We start from the raw sequence: 16,177 nt of genomic DNA, 5'->3' as shown, positions 1-16,177 counted from the left end.
CCAAGATCAATCTGACCCATTCCTCCTGCAAAGCCCGCCATCTTTCTATCATCCATGTACCTACCTAAGAGTTTCATAAATGTCTCCAAAAAGATGAATAGTTACTTAAATTGAACAGAAAACTGCGAGGATGTTTATACAAGAGATTGAAGTAACATATTCAATGTAGCACAAACTGAAACGTGGCTTATAGTTGGATAGTTGAGAATATGGTCATATGGAAATATGCCAAAAGAAAAGCCAGTTATGCACTTCAACCTGGAGAAGTGTGATGTGATTCACTTTGGAAGGTCTAATTTGAAGGCAGGAAACAGGATTAATGGCAGGATTCTTCATAGTGTGGAGGAACAGAGGAATCTTGAACATTGTCCATGTCTATTGATCCCTCAAAATTGCCGCACAAGTTGATAGGGTGGTTAAAAAGGTTTATGGTGTGTTGGCTTTCACTAGTCAGGAGAATAAGTTCAAGAACCGCGAGGTAATGTTGCAGCTTTGAAACCCTGGTGAGACCACATGGAGTACTGTGGTCAGTTCTGGTCGACTCATCACAGGAAGGATGTAGAAGCTTCAGAAAGGCTGCAGAGGAGGTTTACAAGGATGCTGCCTGGATTAGAGAGCATGTCTTATTAAGATAGGTTGAGCAAGCTAGGGCTTTTCTCTTGGACCAAAGGGGGATGAGGGGTGACTTGATAGAGGTGTACAAGATGGAAAGAGGCTTTTTCCCAGGGTGGAAATGGCTCATACAAGAGGGCCTAATTTTAAGGTGTCTGCAGGAAACTATAGGGGTGATGTCAGAGGTAAGTTTCTTTTTTACACAGGGAGTGTGGTACATGCTGACAGGGGTGGTGATAGATGCAGATATATTAGGGACATTTAAGGAACTTTTAGATAAGTACATGGATGGTAGAAAAACTGATGGTTATGTAGGAGAGAAGAGTTAGATTGATCTTAGAGTAGGTTAAAAGGTTGGCACAGCATTGTGGGCTGAAGGGCCTGTATGTACTCCCACCCTATAATTTTGGGTTATCTCCTCTGTTGGGTGCATATATTGTGAACTTGGGCATTAGAAGGGCAAGATATCCCAACTCTCTGCTTTCTATTAGTTAACCAATCCTCTACTCATGCTAATCTGCTGCATGTAGAGGGATATTCTACTAATGCAATATAAAAGGGTAAAATATTATCAAGTTGTTGGGCAAGTTTCCAATATATAATTAAAAGCAAGAATTTTTTTCTTTCATATTATTGTGGTCTATTCAGCAGAAAAAGTGGGTGAAGTGACCAGGAATAAACAGGCTGACATTAAGCAGTTTGAACAGAACTGTATCAATCAGAATTAAACAATTAACATTTAACCATTGCCACCTATGATTACCAACATTAAATCTGTATATAGAATGTAATAGAAACCATAGAAACCATAGAAAAACTACAGCACAGAAACAGGCCTTTTGGCCTTTCTTAAAATCTTTAAACTTACTTTGTACCTTTGGCCCTCTGACCTACACAATTTGTTACTGCTCCTGGGCTTGACATCTGAAAACAACATAAAACAATGAGTGATGTTTCAACTGATAGAAATAATAAAAATCTAAACTAAACATTATTAAAAATTTTTTCCAGCATTGGAATGAACACAAAATGGGTCTAAACCTAGAACATCTGTAAATGTCCACTTAATGCCACCAGCAAAAGCATATTTTGACATATTTTAGTATTTTCATGCTGAATTTTGTGAATTCATAGGAAAGACAACTTGCAACATGAGATTCTGCAGATACTGGAAATCACAAGCAAAAAAATGCAGGAGAAACTCAGCACGTCAGGTAGCATCTATGGAGAGGAATACAGAGCCGATGCTTTGGGCCGAGATCCTTCAACAGGATCTGATGAAGAGTGGCCCTGACAAAGGCTCTAGGCCTGAAATGTCGGTTCTTTATTCTTCTCTGTAGATCAAGCATTCCCAACCTTTTCTGTGTCACAGACCAATACCACTAAGTAAGGGTCCGTCGCCCCTACGTTAGGAACTCCTGCTATAGATGCACCTACATAGAACATAGATCATAGAATAGTACAGCACAGTACACCCTCAAACCCTGCCTCCCACATAACCCCCCACCTTAAATTCCTCCATATACCTGTCTAGTAGTCTCTTAAATTTCACTAATGTATCTGCCTCCAAGCAGTGCATTTCACGCACCAACCACTCTCTGAGTAAAAAACCTTCCTCTAATATCCCCCTTGAACTTCTCACCCCTTACCTTAAAGCCATGTCCTCTTGTATTGAGCAGTGGTGCCCTGGGGAAGAGGGGCTGGCTATCCACTCTATCTATTCCTTTTAATATCTTGTACACCTCTGTCATGTCTCCTCGCATCCTCCTTCTCTCCAAAGAGTAAAGCCCTAGCTCCCTTAATCTCTGATCATAATCCATACTCTCTAAACCAGGCAGCATCCTAGTAAATCTCCTCTGTACCCTTTCCAGTGCTTCCACATCCTTCCTATAGTGAGGCGACCGGAAATGGACCCAGTACTCCAAGTGTGGCCTAACCAGAGTTTTATAGAGCCGCTCCATTACCTCGCGACTCTTAAACTCTATCCCCCGACTTATGAAAGCTAACACTCCATAAGCTTTCTTAACTACCCTATCCACCTGTGAGGCAACTTTCAGGGATCTGTGGACATGTACCCCCAGATCCCTCTCTTCCTCCACACTACCAAGTATCCTGCCATTTACTTTGTACTGTGCCTTGGAGTTTGTCCTTCCAAAGTGTACCACCTCACACTTCTCTGGGTTGAACTCCATCTACCACTTCTCAGCCCACTTCTGCATCCTATCAATGTCTCTCTGCAATCTTCGACAATCCTCTACACTATCCAGAACACCACCAACTTTTGTGTCGTCTGCAAACTTGCCAACCCACCCTTCTACCCCCACATCCAGGTCGTTAATAAAAATCACGAAAAGTAGAGGTCCCAGAACAGATCCTTGTGGGACACCACTAGTCACAAAACTCCAATCTGAATGTACTCCCACCACCACCACCCTCTGCCTTCTGCAGGCAAGCCAATTCTGAATCCACCTGGCCAAATTTCCCTGGATTCCATGCCTTCTGACTTTCTGAGTAAGCCTACCGTGTGGAACCTTGTCAAATGCCTTACTAAAATCCATATAGATCACATCCACTGCACTACCCTCATCTATATGCCTGGTCACCTCCTCAAAGAACTCTATCAGGCTTGTTAGACATGATCTGCCCTTCACAAAGCCATGCCGACTGTCCCTGATCAGACCATGATTCTCTAAATGGGAATAGATCCTATCTCTAAGAATATTTTCCAACAGCTTTCCCACCACAGATGTAAGGCTCACTGTTCTATAATTACCCGGACTATCCCTACTACCTTTTTTGAATAAGAGGACAACATTCGCCTCCCTCCAATCCTCCGGTACCATTCCCATGGACAACGAGGACATAAAGATCCGAGCCAGAGGCTCAGCAATCTCTTCCCTTGCCTCGTGGAGCAGCCTGGGGAGTATTCCGTCAGGCCCTGGGGACTTATCTGTCCTAATGTATTTTAACAATTCCAACACCTGCTCTCCCCTAATATCAACATGCTCCAGAACATCAACCTTACTCACATTGTCCTCACCGCCATCAAGTTCCCTCTCATTGGTGAATACTGAAGAGAAGTATTCATTGAGGACCTCGCTCACTTCCACAGCCTCCAGGCACATCTTCCCAACTTTATCTCTAATCGGTCCTACCTTCACTCCTGTCATCCTTTTGTTCTTCACATAATTGAAGAATGCCTTGGGGTTTTCCTTTACCCTACTCGCCAAGGCCTTCTCATGCCTTCTTCTTGCTCTTCTCAGCCCCTTCTTAATCTCCTTTCTTGCTTCCCTATATTCCTCAATAGACCCATCTGATCCTTGCTTCCTAAACCTCATGTATGCTGCCTTCTTCCACCTGACTAGATTTTCCACCTCACTTGTCACCCATGGTTCCTTCACCCTACCATTCTTTATCTTCCTCACCAGGACAAATTTATCTCTGACATCCCGCAAGAGATCCCTGAACATCGACCACATGTCCACAGTACATTTCCCTGCAAAAACGTCATCTTAATTCACACCCGCAAGTTCTATCCTTATAACCTCATAATTTTCCCTTCCCCAATTAAAAATTTTCCTGTCCTCTCTGATTCTATCCTTTTCCATGATAATGCTAAAGGCCAGGGAGGGTGGTCATTGTCCCCCAGATGCTCACCCACTGAGAGATCTGTGACCTGACCCGGTTCATTACCTAGTACTAGATCTAGTATGGCATTCCCCCTAGTCGGCCTGTCAACATACTGTGACAGGAATTCCTCCTGGACACATTTAACAAACTCTGCCCCATCCAAACCCTTGGAACTAATCAGGTGCCAATCAATATCAAGGATGTTAAAGTCACCCATGATAACAACCTTGTTATTTTCGCACCTTTCCAAAATCTGCCTCCCAATCTGCTCCTCGGTATCTCTGCTGCGACCAGGGGACCTATAGAATACCCCCAATAGAGTAACTGCTCCCTTCCTGTTCATGACTTCTAACCATACTGACTCAAAAGAGGATCCTGCTACATTACCCACCCTTTCTGTAGCTGTAACAGTATCCCTGACCAGTAATGCCACCCCTCCTCCCCTTCCCCCACTCTCTATCCCTTTTAAAGCACTGAAATCCAGGAATATTGAGAATCCATTCCTGCCCTGGTTCCAGCCAAGTCTCTGTAATGGCCACCACATCATAATTCCATGTATCTCAGTTCATCACCTTTGTTCCTGATGCTTCTTGCATTGAGGTACACACACTTCAGCCCTTCTACCTTACTGTCTTTACACCCTTTATTTTGCTTCTCTTTCCTCAAAGCCTCTCTGTATGTTAGATCTGGCTTTACTCCATGCACTTCTTTCACTGCTCTATCGCTCTATTCACCTGACCTGCTGAATTTCATTTCTATATTGGATTTTGAATTTATTATGTTGCATTTAATTGCAACTATCAACCATGCAATGCTGGTAGAGGCAGCTACAGTAGAGGTGTTGTACTGGTCTATTTTCAATTACGCGCCGAAGAATGAATTAACTACAGCTTGCATAGCTTGCTGCACTCACATCTCTTTTGAATGCTTATAGCAAATGGTTACATAACACAAGCTTCTCTGCAACTTTGCTAACATATTCTAATGTTTGCTAACCCTTTTAATGAATAGTTTATATCTGTTTAGTCCTGCTGTTTAAATGTGAATTTACATGGCTGCATGACCCTTCAGAAGGACATAAGCTTTAAACCTTAGTCATTATATTCTTAAGCCAGTGTGCTATCAGTACTAATTCATTACATGCAATACTTAACAAAGAATATGGCAAAGTTTACACACCACAGTGCAAATTTGTATCTAAATTCAACGGTGTAAATGTGTTTTTATTTCCCTCCATGCGTTCATCTAGCTTCAAACATCATTGATGCGAAAGTCAGTTTGTGATAATCAACCAAGTATTTATTTTAAACTAAAATTAAATCCACGTGCAGTTTAGTAGTAGTAAGCCACTTCGTATTTTGTTCAATTGAAATTCTATTGTGCTCCCAAAGATTGGGTTCCCTGTCATGCTCGAGGTAGGTTTCTCGCCTAGAAACTAGGCGTGGTTTAAAGAATTTTGCATGTGCTATTTTTGGTAGTTGCGAATCCATCAGAAATTGATTGAGTCTGTTCAAACCCACTGTTATGTTTGACTTTGAGTCAGCAACTGGCTCGCTGGCAGTCTGGTTTGAATCAGAACCAAAAATTAATGGGTATTGTATTCTAGGAGGAAATCTCAAATAGCTAGAACATGTACTGGAAAAGCATAGAGCAGGGGTCCCCAACCTTTTTTGCACTGCGGACTAGTTTAATATTGACAATATTCTTGCGGACTGGCCGACCGGGGGGAGGGAGGTGTTAATCACACCCGGAATATAGGTGATAAGTCAACTATAAGTCACTTATAAGTGGCTAATACACTCAATTTCGTTTCTAAAAGGGTTTACCTAACGAATTTAATATTAAACACACAGCGCATATTTTCCTCGCATGAATATAGGGATATTTTAAGTAACGTTTGGATATTAAGCACACAGCACATATTTTCTCCGTATGAACATATAAAATCATTGCAACACACCAATATCGCTGAATCAGTGGGAGCCCTGGGTTTGTTTTCCTGCAACAAGACGGTCCTATCGAGGGGTGATGGGAGATAGTGATACTCGAAGGGGGTTCCTTTTGTCCAGTCTATTCTGTAATTTAGTTTTTGTTGCATTCATTGCAGAAAACCCCACTTCGCAGTGATATGACGCTGGAAATGGAAGCAACGTTTTCGTGGCTATCTCAGGATATTCAGCCTTGACTTTGTTCCAGAATGCCAGCAGAGATGTTATGTCAAACATACTTTTCACCCCACTGTCATTTGCAAGCTCGAGGAGTTGAACTTCTTCCTGCGCTGACATGGATGATTCACCGGGGAGGAGCTGCAGCTTCTCCCAGCAGTTCACGGCACATGTCCTTGGCAGCAGGCAGAATCAATTCTTCACCTACAGCGAAAGGCTTCTCAGCCTTAGCAAGCAACACACATAAAAGTTGCTGGTGAACGCAGCAGGCCAGGCAGCATCTCTAGGAAGAGGCACAGTCGACGTTTCAGGCCGAGACCCTTCGTCAGGACTAACTGAAGGAAGAGTGAGTAAGGGATTTGGAAGTTGGAGGGAGAGGGGGAGATCCAAAATGATAGGAGAAGACAGGAGGGGGAGGGATGGAGCCAAGAGCTGGACAGGTGATAGGCAAAAGGGATACAAGAGGATCATGGGACAGGAGGTCCGGGAAGAAAGACAGGTGGGGGGAGGGGGGACCCAGAGGATGAGCAAGGGGTATATTCAGAGGGACAGAGGGAGGAAAAGGAGAGTGAGAGAAAGAATGTGTGTATAAAAATAAGTAACAGATGAGATACGAGGGGGAGGTGGGGCATTAGCGGAAGGTAGAGAAGTCGATGTTCATGCCATCAGGTTGGAGGCTACCCAGACGGAATATAAGGTGTTGTTCCTCCAACCTGAGTGTGGCTTCATTTTTACAGTAGAGGAGGCCGTGGATAGACATGTCAGAATGGGAATGGGATGTGAAATTAAAATGTGTGGCCACTGGGAGATCCTGCTTTCTCTGGCGGACAGAGCGTAGGTGTTCAGCAAAGCGGTCTCCCAGTCTGCGTCGGGTCTCGCCAATATATAAAAGGCCACATCGGGAGCACCAGACGCAGCATATCACCCCAGCCGACTCACAGGTGAAGTGTTGCCTCACCTGGAAGGACTGTTTGGTTCCCTGAATGGTGGTAAGGGAGGAAGTGTAAGGGCATGCGTAGCACTTGTTCCGCTTACACGGATAAGTGCCAGGAGGGAGATCAGTGGGGAGGGATGGGGGGGACGAATGGACAAGGGGGTTGCGTAGGGAGCGATCCCTGCGGAATGCAGAGGGGGGGGGGGAGGGAAAGATGTGCTTAGTGGTGGGATCCCATTGGAGGTGGCGGAAGTTACGGAGAATAATATGTTGGGCCCGGAGGCTGGTGGGGTGGTAGGTGAGGACCAGGGGAACCCTATTCCTAGTGGGGTGGCGGGAGGATGGAGTGAGAGCAGATGTACGTGAAATGGGGGAGATGCTTCATCTTTACAGTAGAGGAGGCCGTGGATAGACATGTCAGAATGGGAATGGGAATTAGCCTTAGCAATACGGCTAGCCACTAAGTACGACGCTCTCAGAGCAGCAGCATTTGTGGAGGTGGTGGCTCTCAGCACTTGCTTCTGTCCCACTTGCTCACGTTTTTTCTGCTCAAAAAACTCAGTTGGGTTTGTCTTTAAGTGCAGGGTGCTTGGACTCAAGGTGCCGAAGCAGTTTTGAGGGCTTCATTGCCTCATTAAACAACTTGTCTCCACATATCACACACAGGGGCCTTGAAGCGTGCGAGTCACTGGTTGCAAAAAGCCATATTTTATGTATGAGTCGTTGTATTTTCTGTTGAAGGAAGCTTTCTTTTTTTTTTGCGGTCTCGGCCTCAGCTGTCTGCGTTATCATCATCGTTAGGCCTTTTATGTCCCCTATCATCTCTTCCAAAGAAACTCTCAAGTGACGTTTGTTTCTTACTGATTGAGTAGTTGTAGGTTAATGACCGACTGATGACTTTGTGTGCGTTCCAGTTCAACACTGAGCATGACAGGGAATGAGGAAAGGTGCAGCTGACTTATATCGTTTCATATCCCCAAATCATATCGTTTCCTCATGGCCTGGTAGCACACGCTTTGCGGCCCAGTGGTTGGGGACCACTGGAAGAGAATCCTGAAAATGATCCCAGGAATGAAGAGGTTAACATATGAAGAGCTTTAGGACTGTGCTCGCAGGAGTTTAGAAAAATGAGAGGGGACCTCATTGAAGTCGATCAAATATTGAAAGGTCTGGATAGAGTGGATGTGGGGAGGTGCAAGGCACTCCAGGACCAGAGGGCACAGCCTCAGAATTGAGGGGCAATCATTTAGAACAGAGGTGAGGAATAATTTCTAAAAAATTGCGACTCCATGGAATTCATTGCCATAGATGGCTGTGAAGTCCAAGACATTGGGAATAAAAGGATCCTTTTCTGGTTGGCTGCCAGTGACTAGTGGTGTTCCGCAGAGGTCGGTGTTGAGACCGATTCTTTTTATGCTGTAGATGATGGAATAGATGACTTTGTTGCCGAGTTTGCAGATGATACGAAGAATGGTGGAGGGGCAGGCAGTGTTGAGGAAACAGGTAGGATGCAGAAGAACTTAAGACAGATTAGGAGAATGGGCAAGAAAGTGGCAAATGAAATACAGTGTTGGAAAATGCATGGTCATGCACTTTAGTAGTAGAAATAAATGTGCGGACTATTTTCTAAATGGGGAGAAAGTCCAAAAATCTGAGAACGCAAAGGGACTTAGGAGTCCTTGTGCAGGACACCTTAAAGGTTAACTTTCAGGTTGAGTCGGTGGAGTGGAAGGCAAATGCCATGTTAGCATTCATTTTAAGAGGTCTAGAATACAAGAGCAAGGATGTGATGCTCAGGCTTTATAAGGCACTAGTGAGGTCTCACCTTGAGTATTGTGAACAGTTTTGGGCCCCATATCTTAGAAAAGATGTGCTGACATTGGAGAGGGTCCAGAGGAGGATTACAAGGATGATTCCAGGAATTAAAGTGTTATCATGCAAGGAATGTTTGATGGCTCTGGGTCTGTACTTGCTGGAATTCAGAAGGATGAGGGGGGATCTCATGGAAAACTTTTGAATGTTGAAGGGCCTAGACAGAGTAGGTGTGGAAAGGATGTTTCCCATGGTGGGAGAGTCTAGGACAAAAGGGCACAGCCTCAGGATAGAGGGGCACCCTTTCAAAACAGAGATGTGGAGAAATTTCTTTAGCCAGAGGGTGGTGAATTTGTGGAATTTGTTGCCACATGCAGCTGTGGAGGCCAGGTCGTTGGGTGTATTTAAGACAGAGATTGATAGGTTCTTGACTGGACAGAGCATCAAAGATTATGAGGAGAAGGCTGGGAACTGGGGTTGAGGAGGAGAAGAAAAAGGATCAGCCATGATTGAATGGTGGAGCAGACTCGATTGGCCAGATGGCCTAATTCTGCTCCTATGCCTTATGGTCTTATATTTAAAGTGGAGGTTGATAGATTAATCAGGGTGACAATGGTTACACGGAGAAGGTAGGAGAATGGGATTAAGAGGGATAATAAATCAACCATGATGGAACGAAGCTGCAGACTCCATGGGCCAAAAGGCTTAATTCTATTCCTAGGTCTTATGTTCAGCAAATGCTCAAAATTTTCAAGTGAAGCATGTGACAGGGACCAGAAGGCAGATAATTACTGTAAAAATAAACCATAGCGTAAATTAAAAAATGCTTCATCATAAACTGAGAAGATTGCTGTATCTCCATGCCATAGCTGCATAACAGTTAGCATGCCACTATTATAGCTCAGGGCGTTGGAGTTCAGAGTTCAATTCCTATGTTCTCCCTAAGGAGTCTCTACGTCTTCCCCATGAGCGTGTGCGTTTTTTCTGGTTTCTTCCCACAGTTCAAAGATGTACTGGTAGTTTAACTGGTCATCGTAAATTCAGTTTACAATCATTAATACGATTGGTTTAGGGCTAAATCAGGGTTGCTGGGCTTGCGGCTCAAAGGGTTGGAACAGCCTATTCCACCCCGCATTTCCAAATAAAAGTACAGTACAATAACTATTGTACAACAACTTTAAAATGAACAAAAATCATTGTATATAATAATTTTTAAATACATAAAAATGTTATCTAAACTTATCCTGGACATTTTCTTTAGGTGAGTTTGCATTAAACAAATTTCATATCACTTACAGAAAGGTCTGATATACTTGGATCATCATAAAAAATATCGTTAATAAGATCATTTAAATCATCTTCTTCCTGGAAAGTTTCATCTGAAGGTGAGCTGAAAACCAGAACAAAATATGTCAAAGTCAATCGATATGAGAGCAAGTGTGATGAATGAAATCTAGCACCAAATATTTCACAGCAACATGTGAGCAACATCTATAACTTCCAAATGTTTAAAATCAAAATGTAAAACAGCAATAACTCAGATTAGTCAGAACCTACTCTACAAACAGAAATTTTCACATTCTTTAGGAGACAAAGAAATTCTTCTCATGGTCACAAAAAATTAAGAAGCCATCATGCAAAAATTTGCTCCAATAGCAAATTTCAATGGTTAAGTGGCAAATTTATTTATTTATTTCACGTAACAGGCCCTTCTAGCCCATTGAGTTCAGCAGATTAAATAGTTGACATTTTGAGCTGAGATCTTTTTTCAGGACTGGAAAAGAAGGCGGCTGAAGCCGGAATAAGAAGGCGGGGGGGGGTGGAGTGGGAGGAGTACAAGCTGGCAGGTGATAGGTGAGACCAGGTAAGGGATTGCGGGGGGGTTGGTGGGGAAGGGTGAAGTGAGAAGCTGGGAGGTGATAGGAAGAATCAGAATTAGAATCAGGTTTAATATCACTGGGATATGTCACGAAATTTGTAAAATTAGTGGCAGTAGTACAATGAAATAGGCAATAAATATAGAAAAAAATAAATGAATCACAGTAAGTGTATGTGTAACATAGAAACATACAGCACAGTACAGGTCCTTCAGCCCACAATACTGTGCTGAACATGTACTTAATTTAGAAATTACCCAGGGTTACACATAGCCCTTTATTGTTCTGAGTTCCATGTACCCATCCAGGAATCTCTTAAAAGACCCTATCGTATTCGCCTCCACCACTGTTGCCGGCAGCCCATTCCACGCACTCACCACTCTCTGTGTAAAAATCTTACCCCTGACCTACTTCCAAGCACCTTATTCAGCCCTGTGAAAAAGCCTCTGACTATTCACACAATCAAATTAAATTAGTTAATTAAATTAATTAAATAGTTAAATTTAATATAGTAGTGCAAGAACATAAATAATAAAAAAGAAGTGAGGTAGTGTTCATGGGTTCAATGTCCATTTAGGAATTGGATGGCAGAGGGGAAGAAGCTGTTCCTGAATTGCTGAGTGTGTGCCTTCAGGCTCCTGTACCTCCTCCCTGATGGTAATAATGAGAAGGGGGCAAGTCCTGAGTGCTAGGTGTCCTTAATAATAGACGTCGCCTTTCTGAGAAGAGGTAGAAAGCTGAAGAAGGAAGAATCTGAGAGAAGAGGGGAGTGGACAATGAGAGAAAGTGAAGGTGGAGAGGTACTAGAGGGAGGTGATGAAAGGTCACATTTTGTAATGTTAACTTAGATTTTTTTTGACTTATCTGCTAAACATTTCCAGAATTCTTTTTACTTTAAATTTCTTGGCTCTGTAGTGTTTTGCATCTCAAATTTGCTCTCTCTTGTCCTTATTCTTTTGCTATTTCTATCTCAGATAGACATCATACCCAGCCGGTCACAAGGTCACTCGTTCTTTCACAGACACACTCCACCTCCCTACAACTTCAGAAGTTTGATTTCTAATTTACCTTTGTTCAGATGAAAGCCCATTGACCTGAAACATTAACTCCATTTCTCATCCACAGACGCATCCTGAGTATTTTCAGCACTTTCTGTGACTATTTCCTCTCCCTAATGCCCATAATCTACATGGACTGTGACTTGTACGCAGATTAAACAAATTAATACTAGCATTTATCTAAACACAAAATATTATGGACACAAGAGATTTTGCAGATGCTAGAAATGCAGAGCAACACACACAAAATGCAGCAGAATCTCAGCAGGCCAGGCAGCATCTATGGAGAGGAATAAATAGTTGATGTTTTGGGCTGAAAATTTTCATCAGGAATAAAAATAGAGGAAATACTTGGCAGGTTCAACAGAGCAAAGGGGAAAGGAAACATAAGAAAGGGGAGCAGGAATAGGCCATCTGGCCTGTCAAGCCTGCTCCGGTATTCATGGCTGATCTGACCATGGACTCATCTCCACTTAACTGCCTTTCCCCATAACGTCTAATTCCCCTACTATGCAAAAATCTACCCAACTTGGTCTTAAATATATTTACTGAGGAAGTCTCCACTACTTCATTGCGAAGAGAATTCCACAGATTCACCACCCTCTGAGAAAAGCAGTTCCTCATCTTTGTCCTAAATCTACTCCCCTGAATCTTGAGGCTATGTCCACTAGTTCTAGTCTCACCTACTAGTGGAAACAACTTTCCTGCCGCTATCTCATCTATCCCTTTCATAATTTTATATGTTTCCATAAGATCTTCTCTCATTCTTATGAATTTTCGTGAGTACAGTCCCAGGTAACTAAATCTCTCCTTATAGTCTAACCCCATCATCTCAAGGAATCAACCTGGTGAACCTCCTCTGTACTGCCTCCAAAGCCAGTATATCCTTCCTCAAGTAAGGACACCAGAACTGCACACAGTACTCCAGATGCGGCCCCACCAGTACCCTGTACAGTTGCAGTATAACCTCCCTGCTCTTAAATGCAAACCCTCTAGCAATGAAGGCCAATGTTCCATTTGCCTTCTTGATAGCTTGCTGCACCTGCAAACCAACCTTTTGTGATTCATGCACAAGCACTCCCAAGACACTCTGCACAGCAGTATGCTGCAATATTTTACCATTTAAATAATAATCTGATCTTCCATTTTTCCTTCCAGATGGCTGCGAAGAAAAGGCATTTCAGGATGTATATTGTATACATTTCTCTGACATTAAATGTACCTTTGAAACCTCAGGATCATGACGTACATGGACTTTGACAATAAATTTACTTTGAACTTTAGAAATCCACAGGACAAGACAACGTCTCTGAAAAGCAGCACATAATGTTTCAGGTCAGTGATCTCAACAGTAATGAAAGTCAGTGATGCAACAAATTTTAAGATGCAAATGCAGGAGATGGAAGGAAGGAAAAGTATTACCAGGAGAAAGAACAGCATCTGGTCAGCTCGTCAGACAATTGTTTATCGACTACAGCTCGGCCTTCAATACTATTACTAAAGCAAACTCATCACTAAACTCCGCAACTGAGTCAATGCCTCCCTCTGCAACTGAATCCTCAATTTCCTGACAATCAGGAAGCAACACTTCTGCTACCATTATTCTAAACACTGGTGTCTCACAAGGCTGAGTCGTCAGCACCACCCCCCTGTTCCACCCACTGTACACTCATGACTGCGTGGCCAGATTCTGCACTAATCCATCTACAAGTCTGCAGGTGATACGACAGTAGTGGGCTATATATCTGCGGAGAGGATGTCTCCTACAGTGGGGGAGTCTAGGGCCAGAAGGCACAGCCCTGGAATAGAGAAAAGTCCATTTAGAACAGAGATGAGGAGGAATTTCTTTAGCCAGAGGGTAGTGAATCTGTGGAATTCATCGCTCCAGATGGCTGTGGAGGTCAAATCATTGGTATGTTTACAAAAGAGGTTCTTGATTAGTCAGGTTATTAAAGGTTACAGGGAGAAGGCAGGAGAATGGAATAGAATAATAAATCAGACATGATGGAATGGCAGAGCAGACTTGATGGGCTGAATGCCCAATTCTGCTCCTTTGTCTTATGACCTTATATATGAAATAGCAATGAGTTGAAGTATTGTAAGGAGATAGAGAGCTCAATGACATGGTGTCCAGACAACAACCTTCCTCTCAATGGCAGCAAAAGAGCGGGACAGAGTTTAAGGAAGGTTGTGGGGGGGGGGCGGTCCACATGCTCCTGTCTACATCAATTGTGTTGAGGTGAGGAACTCAGTAGGTCAGGCAGCATCTATGGAAATGTTTCGGGCTGACACCCTTCTTCAAGACGAGGAGTTTCGTCCCAAATATTTGACTGTGTATAGATGCCGCCCGTCCTGCTGAGTTCCTACAGCATTTTGTGTGTGTCGTTCCGGATTTCCAGCACCTGCAGAACCTCTATGGTTTATGTTGAGGTTGAGTGTGTTGCTGGTCCCACCTGTCAGGGCCTTTCATTCAGGAATCGCTCCCCCAACCCCTCGCTCCCACAGAGACACAATTCTGGGGTTTAACCTGATTTTCACCTCCTTGACCGGGCTTCCGCCCGTCCTCTCCTCCCCCTCGCGGCCCGCCCCCGCCGCCGCAGAGCCGCCTCTGCAGAACCGCAGCTCCACTTCGTCCAGCAGCTCATCCAGGTCGTCCGCCATCGCGACCTCGCCGGTTGCCTGGAGCCAGCGTCATTACGCGCGCGTTCATATTTCACGTCTCGACGTACGGGCTGAGCTCGCACGCGAACGGAGCGCGGTGGGGGGGGGGGGGGGGTGGGGGGGGGTGCTGGGAGCGCGCACGTTGCCTTGGCAACAGGCGGCTGGGAACGGCGGCAAAGCGAGCGGGCTGTCTCCGTGTCGGTGGGACTGTCGGTCAGCGTGTGGAGTGAAAGCACAGAATAGGTAGTTAGCCTGTGAAATTAAAGACTTATCTTAGAACAAATGCATTTCATTAATTTGCTTTGCTTGACATTGTTATACGTTGAATAAATTTGTAAAACAAATAATAGGAAGAAGGGTCACGATTAGAATGAGAATCAGAATCAGGTTTAATATCATCCGCATATGTCGTGAAATTTGTTGTTTTGCAGCAGCAGTACATTGCGATACATAGGAATAAAACTATAAATTACTATAAATTAAACAGTGATGTGCAGAAGAGCCCCTCTGAATGCACAACATGTTGAATCTTGAAGTGGATGGGTTACAACAGCAGAGGACCACGGACATGCACTCAGTGGTCACTTTATAGGGACGGGGGTACCTAATCAAATGGCTACTGAGTGTATATGGGGCTGTGAATACAAGTTTGGAGGAAGGGGATTGGATTTCTTCTGCAGGAAGGGCAGCTGACTTCTCTTGCTTTAGTTCAAACTCCTGTTCTCTGAGGCTTCATCAAATCAGCCTGCAGAAGTCAAAAGAAAACCTCCCATAAAATGGAACTATGTAATGCTGAGGTTTTAGACTGCACTTGGAGTATTGTGAGCAGTTTTGGGCCCATTACCTAAGAACAGATGCACTGCCATTGCAGTGGGTTCAGAGGAGAGTCACAAGAATTATTCCAGGAATGAAGGGATTAACACATAGCTCTGGGTTTGTCCTCAGCTGGCTGGTGGCGTAGTGGCATCAGCACTGGACTTTGGAGTGAAGGCTCCTGAGTTCGAACCCAGCCTGCCTCCCCAGCCCGCTTTCCATCTGTGCTGGGTTGAGTGTTGAGCTAGCAACTTGACCTCATAAAAAAGAAATTGCCTGCTACAGAAACATCAACAACAAAAAGTTCATGGCCTATGCTGTCTCATGCCTTTAAAAGGCAGTTTCCTTTCCTTCCTTTTCCTAGGCCCGTACTCACTGGTGGAGTATGAATAAGTATCTCAATGAAGGATTTCTCAATGAAAACCTATCAAATATTGAGATGTTTCCATAGAGTGGATGTGAAGAGGATAGTGGGGGAGTCAGAGGGCACAGCCTTAGAACAGAGGGACATCCATTTAGAACAGAAGTGAGGAGGAATTTCTTTTGTTAGACAGTGGTTAATCTGCGCAATTCATTGCCACAGACACTGAAGACCAAGTCATTGGGTGTATATAC

The 16,177-nt window shown here is 43.8% G+C and overlaps 1 protein-coding gene across 3 annotated transcripts in view; it reads right to left on the bottom strand.

Annotated features, from left to right (window-relative positions):
• The window catches only part of cfap418 (cilia and flagella associated protein 418), a 39,543-nt gene extending 24,776 nt beyond the window's left edge, over nt 1-14,767 (bottom strand). Inside the window, exons 1-3 of one of the 3 annotated variants that reach the window (XM_072275133.1) lie at nt 14,616-14,767; nt 10,450-10,543; nt 1,481-1,536 (exon numbers count right to left, since the gene is read on the bottom strand). In XM_072275133.1, the coding sequence (XP_072131234.1) occupies nt 1,481-1,536; nt 10,450-10,543; nt 14,616-14,749 (284 nt within the window). In that variant the 5' untranslated portion in view covers nt 14,750-14,767. Of the gene's footprint in view, nt 1-1,480; nt 1,537-10,449; nt 10,544-13,310; nt 13,396-14,615 lie in introns of those variants that run through there. The other 2 variants (XM_072275804.1, XM_072276414.1) reach the window with 2 other exon arrangements.
• Nucleotides 14,768-16,177: the final 1,410 nt, after the last annotated feature.

Source organism: Mobula birostris, chromosome 1, assembly GCF_030028105.1.
Source record: "Mobula birostris isolate sMobBir1 chromosome 1, sMobBir1.hap1, whole genome shotgun sequence".
In the NCBI taxonomy this organism is placed as follows: Eukaryota; Metazoa; Chordata; class Chondrichthyes; order Myliobatiformes; family Myliobatidae; genus Mobula; species Mobula birostris.
This window is presented reverse-complemented; position numbering and strand designations above follow the sequence as displayed.